The sequence below is a fragment of the Osmerus eperlanus genome, chromosome 2 (genome assembly GCF_963692335.1).
Source record: "Osmerus eperlanus chromosome 2, fOsmEpe2.1, whole genome shotgun sequence".
Lineage (NCBI taxonomy): Eukaryota > Metazoa > Chordata > Actinopteri > Osmeriformes > Osmeridae > Osmerus > Osmerus eperlanus.
Window position 1 is genome coordinate 21762452 of NC_085019.1, and position 12315 is coordinate 21774766.

Sequence of the window (12315 nt, forward strand, 5' to 3'; positions counted from 1 at the left end):
TCTGGAGGAGCGACGCTCCATGCCGCTGGACCCAGGCTTCGCGTCACGGGAAGGTTCCCCCATTTTAGACGGCACCGTGAGAGGGCAAAGCCCAGTAGGATGGGAGAAAGACCCACACACCACACACGACAAGGGACGAACCCCGGTGAATGTGCGGCTAACCAGCTCGAGATCTAGCACGGACCAGTCCAGACGTATATTAAAACGCTGAACGTAGAGGGCTGCCTTGGCAGAGAAACCCTTGTGATATTCGTAGAACAGCGTTCCCCCGTAGGTGAGCGACAGGTCAGCTATGATGGCCAGATACGTGTCCAGTTCGACACGCCTCCCGGGGAACCCCTCGCACAAGACGTCACGGAAAACCCCAAAAGCCACGACGAATTCCGACATCGTGAGCGTCTTAGTCAGACGGGGATCGGCGTCCCGCAAAAACACAGCCACGTTACCGCACTCTACCATGCGGCTTTCGACTGAGTCAGGCCCACACAGCAAGATCTTCACCAGGTTCACATCCTTACCTGAAAGGATCTGGTCGCGGAGACTCGCCGGAACGGCGGCCGACGGAGGCAGAAAGGAGGCCCCAGAGGCAGCGGCCGGCACCGCGCTGGCCAAGACGTACGAGGGCCGGATCTCCTGCACCGCAGTAAGCACGCCCGCAGCCGCGGCTACGGGAGCCGCACCCAAGGCCCTGGCTCCCTCGAGGTGCTGGAGACGGGCATCCATGCCGGTGAGCGTGCTCCGCAGATCTATGTGCCGCCAGCACGGGATCGGGCCTCGTCACGGGAGCAGGAAACTGCACGGGGTCGGGCGGCGGTACGAACGAGCCTCCTGCGGACCCCGCTCTGGGCTTCTTGGCCAGGCCAGCACCCGCAGCGGAACCCCACTTGCTCTTCCCCAGCGCTTTGCGGGGAACGGAAACCCCGGCATCCTCCTCACACGCGTCCATGAAATGGAGGTATAACTCCTCATGGGACAGACCGACAGGTGGACTAAGGCCCTTCTCATAGTATCCGCAAAGGAGTCGAGGAACGGGCCATTCCTCGATCGGGACCGGCTGCCTCACCGCCAGACGAGAACTCCGACGGGGTTTGAAACCTCCGGCTGGAGGGATCCCCGCTTCCTCACAAGGTCCGTCGTCGACCAATGACTCCCCATGGAACTCCTCCAAATCAGACCCGGAAAGACACGACATACCAGCAGGAAGACTAAAGTCTATGTCGCACTAGCGATGCATATGCCGGGAATCCCTTATATACCCCGCCCTATTAGGAGGGAGTGCCCTGCGCATAAAATGACGCGTTGCTAGTGGCGCGCTATGTCTCACGTCCTCCTTCAGACAAACGCAAGCACTTTTGGTCTAGAGTGAAAGTCTTACCAACGGACTTGTGAATAAGTATATTAGAGTACACAAATCCATTGGGCAGAACTGCATGTCAAATAACCAACTCGGTAAAGTTTCAAGCATTTAAATCAAACAAGTTAATGATCAAACCATGCCATACAGAAATTCATGTTCACAGCAACAAATTCCAACCCAGTCAGTTTAAAGTTAAGAATTCTTTATTATAAAAGTGCAGAAGTGACATTACACAACTACTCAAAAGAATTGTTAAGAGTCACTTGCTACGAGTCCTCAGCAGGTGGAGGAGGGAGGGCACCCCTACTGGCAGAACCAAACCCAGGAATCCTCCTCTGGTCCTCGACACCAGCAGTGGTGGAAGACTTGGGGGTCCCTGCTGGAGCCTGTGTAACATTCAACTGAAGGGAAGCATCGTCCCGGAACATAATGTTGTACACTGGAGGGACCATCTGCTTAACCCTCTTTGGCTTGCGTTTGTAGTGGGCGGAGTTAACACAGGGAGGCCTCTGGGGATGAGTGGGTCCAGCTATGTTGGCAGGAGTCAGGGACCAGGGGTACTGAGGGGACCTTGGAAAAGAGTGGTAAGGAAGCCCTGGCGTAGCTCTTGTAGTGGCAGTTGCTGGGAGCGGTCTGGGTAATAGAGGGAAGCCCGGGAACCAGGGGTATGGAGGCAGCTCTGCCGAGTCAGAATTGGAAAGGCTTGCAGTGGTTGGGAACGGTCTGGGGAAACCTGGCAGCCCTGGATACGGGGGGGACCCTGGAAACTGAGGGGAGTCTGGAAACTGGGGGGACCCAGGGGAACCTGGATGGCCTGGCAACTGAGGGAACCCGGGGGAACCTGGCAGCCCTGGATACTGGGGGGACCCTGGCTGCCCTGGATACTGAGGGGACTCAGGGAAACCTGGCAGCCCTGGTAACTGAGGGGAGCTGGGGGAACCTGGCTGGCCTGGGAACCCGGGGGAACCTGGCAACTGAGGGAACCCGGGGAAACCTGGCAGCCCTGGTAACTGAGGGGAGCTGGGGGAACCTGGCTGGCCTGGGAACCCGGGGGAACCTGGCAGGCCTGGTAACCCGGGGGAACCTGGCTGGCCTGGTAACCCGGGGGAACCTGGCTGGCCTGGTAACTGAGGAAACCCGGGGGAACCTGGCAGCCCTGGATACTGGGGGGACCCTGGCTGCCCTGGATAATGAGGGGACTCAGGGAAACCTGGCAGCCCTGGTAACTGAGGGGAGCTGGGGGAACCTGGCTGGCCTGGGAACCCGGGGGAACCTGGCTGGCCTGGTAACTGAGGGAACCCGGGGGAACCTGGCAGCCCTGGATACTGGGGGGACCCTGGCTGCCCTGGATACTGAGGGGACTCAGGGAAACCTGGCAGCCCTGGTAACTGAGGGGAGCTGGGGGAACCTGGCTGGCCTGGGAACCCGGGGGAACCTGGCAACTGAGGGAACCCGGGGGAACCTGGCAGCCCTGGATACTGAGGGGACTCAGGGAAACCTGGCAGCCCTGGTAACTGAGGGGAGCTGGGGGAACCTGGCTGGCCTGGGAACCCGGGGGAACCTGGCTGGCCTGGTAACTGAGGGAACCTGGCAGCCCTGGATACTGGGGGGACCCTGGCTGCCCTGGATACTGGGGGGAGCCTGGGGAACCTGCCAACCCTGGTAACTGAGTGGAGCCTGGGAACTGAGGGGATCCTGGCAGCCCTGGATACTGGGGGGACCCAGGGGAACCTGGCTGGCCTGGTAACTGAGGGGACTCAGCGAAACCTGGCTGCCCTGGATACTGAGGGGACCCTGGCTGCCCTGGATACTGAGGGGACCCTGGCAGCCCTGGGAACTGAGGGGACCCTGGCAGCCCTGGGAACTGAGGGGACTCGGGGGAACCTGGCAGACCTGGATACTGGGGTGACCCTGGGGAACCTGGCATCCCTGGAAACTGAGAAGAGCCTGGGGAACCTGGCAGCCCTGGAAATTGAGAGCCTGGGGAACCTGGCAGTCCTGGAAACTGAGAGCCTGGGGAACCTGGCAGTCCTGGAAACTGGGGGGACCCTGGCAGCCCTGGATACTGAGGGGAGCTGGGGGAACCTGGCTGGCCTGGGAACCCAGGGGAACCTGGCTGGCCTGGTAACTGAGGGAACCCGGGGGAACCTGGCAGCCCTGGATACTGAGGGGACTCAGGGAAACCTGGCAGCCCTGGATACTGAGGGGAGCTGGGGGAACCTGGCTGGTCTGGGAACCCGGGGGAACCTGGCTGGCCTGGCAACTGAGGGGACCCGGGGGAACCTGGCTGTCCTGGTAACTGAGGGGACCCGGGGGAACCTGTTAGCCCTGGTAACTGAGGTGACCCCGGAAGCTGAGGGGACTGAGGGGAACCTGGCTGCCCTGGATACTCGAGGGACCCTGGAAGCTGAGGGGACTGAGGGGAACCTGGCTGCCCTGGATACTGAGGGGAACCTGGCTGCCCTGGATACTGAGGGTACTCAGGGGAACCTGGCAGGCCTGGGAACTGAGGGAACCCTGGCAGACCTGGAAATTGAGGACCCGGCAGCCCTGGGAACTGGGGGGAACCTGGAAACTGGGGGGACCCGGGGGAAGCTGGCTGGCCTGGTAACTGAGGGAACCCGGGGGAACCTGGCAGCCCTGGATACTGAGGGGACTCAGGGAAACCTGGCAGCCCTGGTAACTGAGGGGAGCTGGGGGAACCTGGCTGGTCTGGGAACCCGGGGGAACCTGGCTGGCCTGGCAACTGAGGGAACCCGGGGGAACCTGGCAGCCCTGGATACTGAGGGGACTCAGGGAAACCTGGCAGCCCTGGTAACTGAGGGGAGCTGGGGGAACCTGGCTGGCCTGGGAACCCGGGGGAACCTGGCTGGCCTGGTAACTCAGGGAACCCGGGGGAACCTGGCAGCCCTGGATACTGGGGGGACCCTGGCTGCCCTGGATACTGGGGGGAGCCTGGGGAACCTGCCAACCCTGGTAACTGAGTGGAGCCTGGGAACTGAGGGGATCCTGGCAGCCCTGGATACTGGGGGGACCCGGGGGAACCTGGCTGGCCTGGTAACTGAGGGGACTCAGCGAAACCTGGCTGCCCTGGATACTGAGGGGACCCTGGCTGCCCTGGATACTGAGGGGACCCTGGCTGCCCTGGATACTGGGGGGACCCGGGGGAACCTGGCTGGCCTGGGAACTGAGGGGACTCAGGGGAACCTGGCTGGCCTGGGAACTGAGGGGACTCAGGGGAACCTGGCTGGCCTGGGAACTGAGGGGACTCAGGGGAACCTGGCAGACCTGGATACTGGGGTGACCCTGGGGAACCTGGCATCCCTGGAAACTGAGAAGAGCCTGGGGAACCTGGCAGCCCTGGAAATTGAGAGCCTGGGGAACCTGGCAGTCCTGGAAACTGAGGGGAGCCCGGAAGCTGAGGGGACTCAGGGGAACCTGGCAGGCCTGGGAACTGAGGGGACTCAGGGGAACCTGGCAGGCCTGGGAACTGAGGGGACTCAGGGGAACCTGGCAGGCCTGGGAACTGAGGGGACCCTGGCTGCCCTGGATACTGAGGGGACTCAGGGAAACCTGGCAGCCCTGGTAACTGAGGGGATCTGGGGGAACCTGGCTGGCCTGGGAACCCAGGGGAACCTGGCTGGCCTGGTAACTGAGGGAACCCGGGGGAACCTGGCAGCCCTGGATACTGGGGGGACCCTGGCTGCCCTGGATACTGAGGGTACTCAGGGGAACCTGGCAGGCCTGGGAACTGAGGGGACTCAGGGGAACCTGGCAGCCCTGGATACTGGGGGGACCCTGGGGAACCTGCCAACCCTGGTAACTGAGGTGAGCCTGGAAACTGGGGGGACCCGGGGGAACCTGGCTGTCCTGGTAACTGAGGGGACCCGGGGGAACAGGTTAGCCCTGGTAACTGAGGTGACCCCGGAAGCTGAGGGGACTGAGGGGAACCTGGCTGCCCTGGATACTCGAGGGACCCTGGAAGCTGAGGGGACTGAGGGGAACCTGGCTGCCCTGGATACTGAGGGGAACCTGGCTGCCCTGGATACTGAGGGGAACCTGGCTGCCCTGGATACTGAGGGTACTCAGGGGAACCCGGCAGCCCTGGGAACTGGGGGGAACCTGGAAACTGGGGGGACCCGGGGGAAGCTGGCTGGCCTGGTAACTGAGGGAACCCGTGGTAACCTGGCAGCCCTGGATACTGAGGGGACCCTGGCAGCCCTGGATACTGGGGGGAGCCTGTTAACTGAGGGAACCCGGGGTACTCTAAACTGGGGGGTCCCGGGGGAACCCGGCAGCCCTGGGAACTGGGGGGAACCTGGCAGCCCTGGTAACTGAGGTGAGCCTGGAAACTGGGGGGAGCCGGGGTAACCTGGCAGCCCTGGATACTGAGGGGACCCTGGCTGCCCTGGATACTGGGGGGACCCTGGAAACTGGGGGGACCCGGGGGAACCTGGCTGGCCTGGATACTGGGGGGACCCGGGGGAGCCCGGCAGCCCTGGATACTGGGGGGACCCGGGGGAGCCCGGCAGCCCTGGATACTGGGGGGACCCGGGGGAGCCCGGCAGCCCTGGATACTGGGGGGACCCCGGCAGCCCTGGATACTGGGGGGACCCGGGGGACCCCGGCAGCCCTGGATACTGGGGGGACCCGGGGGAGCCCGGCAGCCCTGGATACTGGGGGGACCCGGGGGAGCCCGGCAGCCCTGGATACTGGGGGGACCCGGGGGAGCCCAGCAGCCCTGGAAACTGAGGGTAAGGAAGATTGTCTGGTGTCAGGGGATCAGTTGTTGCCGGAGCAGCAGGTGGAGATGGGCAGGATACTGCAAACTGTTGGCCATTCATCAGCAGGACAAGAACATGCACCTGATCCTGTAAACACAAAAGCATTAGTGGAAGACCCAAATATACACCATACACATATTTGTGATCAGAAGTTGGCACTAAACCTCCATCTTGACGCAGGGTTCTTTGTAAGGAGCCCTGATCATCAATCTGCTAGAATGTGATGCCACAGAAAATCCACAAAGTTGTCTGGATGACAGCAGGGGCTCCCATACGTTAGAGACTAAACGAGAAAGAGTTAACCATCAGGTCACTTGGCAAACGGTTGTTGAAACACAGTAGACAAACTCGGATTGGCTTGTTTCAAAACGAGAGCAACTGCTGAAATGTACCTTTTACAGAGAGTGCATCTGCTGCAATGTTACCCATATTCAACACCATGCCGTTTCTGAGGCAGGAGACTGAAGGGCGAGGAGGTGCAAGAGGACAAGACATTGTCATGGATTCCCCCCACAGCTTTAAATGCAGTACATGATCTCCACCCTGTTGGAAGAGTAGACCACTTGGCTCAAATGCAACCAAATAAAAAGAGGGGCGTCTCTAGTCTGCCATTGCTTCATTATGAATTACCCGTTGAGTAACATGGCAGCCTTGGTATGGAGCTACAAAAAGCACATCTCTGCGTGACCTTCTCACAGAGAATCCACACTGAGAAGGCATCCGAGTCACGGGAATGAGAGTCCCGTCACCTGCAGAAAGCAGATCCTCAGATCAAACTACTCGCCGTTTTCACGGGAAATCCACAGAAATGCATCATTGATCTCACCATTGTCAACCAGAAAATGAGGAGTCTTCCCTCCCTTCACCCGCAAGGTCATAGCATCATCAGCGCACTGCACCGAAGGTCCCATGCGTTTTAGTTTAGCATTCATCAACAGGTGCCGAGCTAAAACAGTAGGGAGGAAGTTACTATACTGGAGGAACCGCTAAACACGCGTTGGCCAACTTGAGGGATGTCGTGTATACTCACAAGCCATGCCTGTTGTTTGGTTAGACTCCCGACCGTCTGAATCAAAGGCAAGAGAGCCGTTTCCAGTTACGACGCCAGTCGGAGATCTGGGCTCATTTGCGTCACGAAGGAAGTCTCTTCTAAATTTGGTTTCGAATTCCGTCGGATCGGTCTCTTCATTTGTTAACCTAAATGTGCTCCCATCTCTAATACTTCCATAGGAAACTGCTACAAAACAGGCCAAAGTCCTCAGTACCAAGAAGCAAAACTGAGAATTACACCACACCATGTTGAACAACCTCTCAACGCGGCCCTACCCAACATAACGCAAATACACATTCTACACAGCTTTAAGGTGCTCGCTCAAATTGGACGACCAATCAAATTTGTAAATTTGAGGTGGGCAAGACTTCATTCAAACGCACCTGAAGTGCAATTGGATCACTGTCATGAAGTGACTTTCTCAGTGGTTGTTCAGAGTAGAGGGGTTGGTTCACTTTGATGCTCCCAATTGGCAATGTGTTTCAGTCAATTTAGTGCTGATGAGCTCATGCCAATCTGACTCGGAAATCATATAAATATTACTTTCCAATTATTTTTATTACATCCATTTAGTTATGTCTGTTTTTGAACTTACAGTTTGCTTCTGAAATATTATTAATATGTTATGAAATATATTAATAATTGATTTGAATAATGTCAAGTAATTACCATCCAGACTATGAGAGAGAATTGAAAAGCTGGATCTGTAGCTGGTTTGTCAGCTTTCTTATTTATTTTTTTACAGTCATTCTCCTGAGAGACAGCTGGGACTCCGCCCGACACGTTGGATCTGGGTGGGTCCTCATCTGGGGGCTCCAAGTCAGGGGAGGGGGATGGCTTCTGGTCCCCACCTGCACCCTCAGGAGGTTCTGGTGTCTCCTCCGTAGCATTAAAATGGTGAGGCGTTGTCGTTTCAGAGGCAGTCTAGCGCCTGCCTGTAAAACCACATGTACAATAAAATATGCAGAATGTTTTAAGATATATTGTTGGCCTTTATTAGACAGTTGAGAAAGGAAATGTAGGGGGGGTGACATGCAGAAATGACCGGCGCTGGATTCGAACTGAGGCCGCTGCATCAAGGTCTCAGCTAATGAGCTACGGTGGCACCCACAATAAAATGTCCATTCTTAAAACGTTAACATATTTACAACAAAGACTATCGGTTTTAGTAGCTTGTTCATAAGAATCTATAAGGTTTGAGGAAAAGGCAAGGCTACATTTTAAAGTCTGCACTGCAATCGTGGCAAATGTTTTGTTAGATTATTCTCAAAACCAGAGTAAGGCGCCGACAGAACTGTGGTTTCAGCGTGGCTGCTGAAGGATAGAAAGTGTCAGCCTGGGCTATACAGTAGCACTCTGAAACCCAATAATCCTCTAGAAAGTCACTTCAGAGCGCTGCTTCCTTTGTGAGGGGCAGACAAACGCAAGCACTTTTGGTCTAGAGTGAAAGTCTTACCAACGGACTTGTGAATAAGTATATTAGAGTACACAAATCCATTGGGCAGAACTGCATGTCAAATAACCAACTCGGTAAAGTTTCAAGCATTTAAATCAAACAAGTTAATGATCAAACCATGCCATACAGAAATTCATGTTCACAGCAACAAATTCCAACCCAGTCAGTTTAAAGTTAAGAATTCTTTATTATAAAAGTGCAGAAGTGACATTACACAACTACTCAAAAGAATTGTTAAGAGTCACTTGCTACGAGTCCTCAGCAGGTGGAGGAGGGAGGGCACCCCTACTGGCAGAACCAAACCCAGGAATCCTCCTCTGGTCCTCGACACCAGCAGTGGTGGAAGACTTGGGGGTCCCTGCTGGAGCCTGTGTAACATTCAACTGAAGGGAAGCATCGTCCCGGAACATAATGTTGTACACTGGAGGGACCATCTGCTTAACCCTCTTTGGCTTGCGTTTGTAGTGGGCGGAGTTAACACAGGGAGGCCTCTGGGGATGAGTGGGTCCAGCTATGTTGGCAGGAGTCAGAGACCAGGGGTACTGAGGGGACCTTGGAAAAGAGTGGTAAGGAAGCCCTGGCGTAGCTCTTGTAGTGGCAGTTGCTGGGAGCGGTCTGGGTAATAGAGGGAAGCCCGGGAACCAGGGGTATGGAGGCAGCTCTGCCGAGTCAGAATTGGAAAGGCTTGCAGTGGTTGGGAACGGTCTGGGGAAACCTGGCAGCCCTGGATACGGGGGGGACCCTGGAAACTGAGGGGAGTCTGGAAACTGGGGGGACCCAGGGGAACCTGGATGGCCTGGCAACTGAGGGAACCCGGGGGAACCTGGCAGCCCTGGATACTGGGGGGACCCTGGCTGCCCTGGATACTGAGGGGACTCAGGGAAACCTGGCAGCCCTGGTAACTGAGGGGAGCTGGGGGAACCTGGCTGGCCTGGGAACCCGGGGGAACCTGGCAACTGAGGGAACCCGGGGGAACCTGGCAGCCCTGGATACTGAGGGGACTCAGGGAAACCTGGCAGCCCTGGTAACTGAGGGGAGCTGGGGGAACCTGGCTGGCCTGGGAACCCGGGGGAACCTGGCTGGCCTGGTAACTGAGGGAACCCGGGGGAACCTGGCAGCCCTGGTAACTGAGGGGAGCTGGGGGAACCTGGCTGGCCTGGGAACCCGGGGGAACCTGGCAACTGAGGGAACCCGGGGGAACCTGGCAGCCCTGGATACTGAGGGGACTCAGGGAAACCTGGCAGCCCTGGTAACTGAGGGGAGCTGGGGGAACCTGGCTGGCCTGGGAACCCGGGGGAACCTGGCTGGCCTGGTAACTGAGGGAACCCGGGGGAACCTGGCAGCCCTGGATACTGAGGGGACTCAGGGAAACCTGGCAGCCCTGGTAACTGAGGGGAGCTGGGGGAACCTGGCTGGCCTGGGAACCCGGGGGAACCTGGCTGGCCTGGTAACTGAGGGAACCCGGGGGAACCTGGCAGCCCTGGATACTGCGGGGACCCTGGCTGCCCTGGATACTGAGGGGACTCAGGGAAACCTGGCAGCCCTGGTAACTGAGGGGAGCTGGGGGAACCTGGCTGGCCTGGGAACCCGGGGGAACCTGGCAACTGAGGGAACCCGGGGGAACCTGGCAACTGAGGGAACCCGGGGGAACCTGGCAGCCCTGGATACTGAGGGGACTCAGGGAAACCTGGCAGCCCTGGTAACTGAGGGGAGCTGGGGGAACCTGGCTGGCCTGGGAACCCGGGGGAACCTGGCTGGCCTGGTAACTGAGGGAACCCGGGGGAACCTGGCAGCCCTGGTAACTGAGGGGAGCTGGGGGAACCTGGCTGGCCTGGGAACCCGGGGGAACCTGGCAACTGAGGGAACCCGGGGGAACCTGGCAGCCCTGGATACTGAGGGGACTCAGGGAAACCTGGCAGCCCTGGTAACTGAGGGGAGCTGGGGGAACCTGGCTGGCCTGGGAACCCGGGGGAACCTGGCTGGCCTGGTAACTGAGGGAACCCGGGGGAACCTGGCAGCCCTGGATACTGAGGGGACTCAGGGAAACCTGGCAGCCCTGGTAACTGAGGGGAGCTGGGGGAACCTGGCTGGCCTGGGAACCCGGGGGAACCTGGCTGGCCTGGTAACTGAGGGAACCCGGGGGAACCTGGCAGCCCTGGATACTGCGGGGACCCTGGCTGCCCTGGATACTGAGGGGACTCAGGGAAACCTGGCAGCCCTGGTAACTGAGGGGAGCTGGGGGAACCTGGCTGGCCTGGGAACCCGGGGGAACCTGGCAACTGAGGGAACCCGGGGGAACCTGGCAGCCCTGGATACTGAGGGGACTCAGGGAAACCTGGCAGCCCTGGTAACTGAGGGGAGCTGGGGGAACCTGGCTGGCCTGGGAACCCGGGGGAACCTGGCTGGCCTGGTAACTGAGGGAACCCGGGGGAACCTGGCAGCCCTGGATACTGAGGGGACTCAGGGAAACCTGGCAGCCCTGGTAACTGAGGGGAGCTGGGGGAACCTGGCTGGCCTGGGAACCCGGGGGAACCTGGCTGGCCTGGTAACCCGGGGGAACCTGGCTGGCCTGGTAACTGAGGGAACCCGGGGGAACCTGGCAGCCCTGGATACTGGGGGGACCCTGGCTGCCCTGGATAATGAGGGGACTCAGGGAAACCTGGCAGCCCTGGTAACTGAGGGGAGCTGGGGGAACCTGGCTGGCCTGGGAACCCGGGGGAACCTGGCTGGCCTGGTAACTGAGGGAACCCGGGGGAACCTGGCAGCCCTGGATACTGGGGGGACCCTGGCTGCCCTGGATACTGAGGGGACTCAGGGAAACCTGGCAGCCCTGGTAACTGAGGGGAGCTGGGGGAACCTGGCTGGCCTGGGAACCCGGGGGAACCTGGCAACTGAGGGAACCCGGGGGAACCTGGCAGCCCTGGATACTGAGGGGACTCAGGGAAACCTGGCAGCCCTGGTAACTGAGGGGAGCTGGGGGAACCTGGCTGGCCTGGGAACCCGGGGGAACCTGGCTGGCCTGGTAACTGAGGGAACCCGGGGGAACCTGGCAGCCCTGGATACTGGGGGGACCCTGGCTGCCCTGGATACTGGGGGGAGCCTGGGGAACCTGGCAACCCTGGTAACTGAGTGGAGCCTGGGAACTGAGGGGATCCTGGCAGCCCTGGATACTGGGGGGACCCAGGGGAACCTGGCTGGCCTGGTAACTGAGGGGACTCAGCGAAACCTGGCTGCCCTGGATACTGAGGGGACCCTGGCTGCCCTGGATACTGAGGGGACCCTGGCAGCCCTGGGAACTGAGGGGACTCGGGGGAACCTGGCAGACCTGGATACTGGGGTGACCCTGGGGAACCTGGCTGGCCTGGGAACTGAGGGGACTCAGGGGAACCTGGCTGGCCTGGATACTGGGGTGACCCTGGGGAACCTGGCATCCCTGGAAACTGAGAAGAGCCTGGGGAACCTGGCAGCCCTGGAAATTGAGAGCCTGGGGAACCTGGCAGCCCTGGAAATTGAGAGCCTGGGGAACCTGGCAGTCCTGGAAACTGAGGGGAGCCCGGAAGCTGAGGGGACTCAGGGGAACCTGGCAGGCCTGGGAACCGAGGGGACTCAGGGGAACCTGGCAGGCCTGGGAACTGAGGGGACCCTGGCTGCCCTGGATACTGAGGGG

At 59.4% G+C, this 12315-nt stretch overlaps 2 protein-coding genes across 2 annotated transcripts; both read right to left on the reverse strand.

Annotated features, from left to right (window-relative positions):
* Window positions 1-1623: 1623 nt before the first annotated feature.
* Window positions 1624-7462, reverse strand: LOC134038443 (uncharacterized). The gene is made up of 10 exons (XM_062483803.1): window positions 7172-7462; window positions 6968-7087; window positions 6772-6890; window positions 6534-6684; window positions 6306-6424; window positions 6044-6228; window positions 4663-4717; window positions 4197-4289; window positions 3602-3734; window positions 1624-1886 (listed from the first exon to the last, which is right to left on the reverse strand). The coding sequence occupies exons 1-10, from the start codon at window positions 7437-7439 to the stop codon at window positions 1624-1626; spliced, it is 1506 nt and encodes a 501-aa protein (XP_062339787.1). The 5' UTR covers window positions 7440-7462.
* A 1660-nt stretch (window positions 7463-9122) lies between these two features.
* On the reverse strand, window positions 9123-12114 carry LOC134038450 (collagen alpha-2(IV) chain-like). Its single transcript, XM_062483815.1, has 6 exons — window positions 11119-12114; window positions 11020-11055; window positions 10732-10920; window positions 10471-10668; window positions 10382-10434; window positions 9123-9263 (listed from the first exon to the last, which is right to left on the reverse strand). Exons 1-6 carry the CDS (start codon window positions 12077-12079, stop codon window positions 9123-9125), a joined length of 1578 nt encoding a protein of 525 aa, XP_062339799.1. The 5' UTR covers window positions 12080-12114.
* Window positions 12115-12315: the final 201 nt, after the last annotated feature.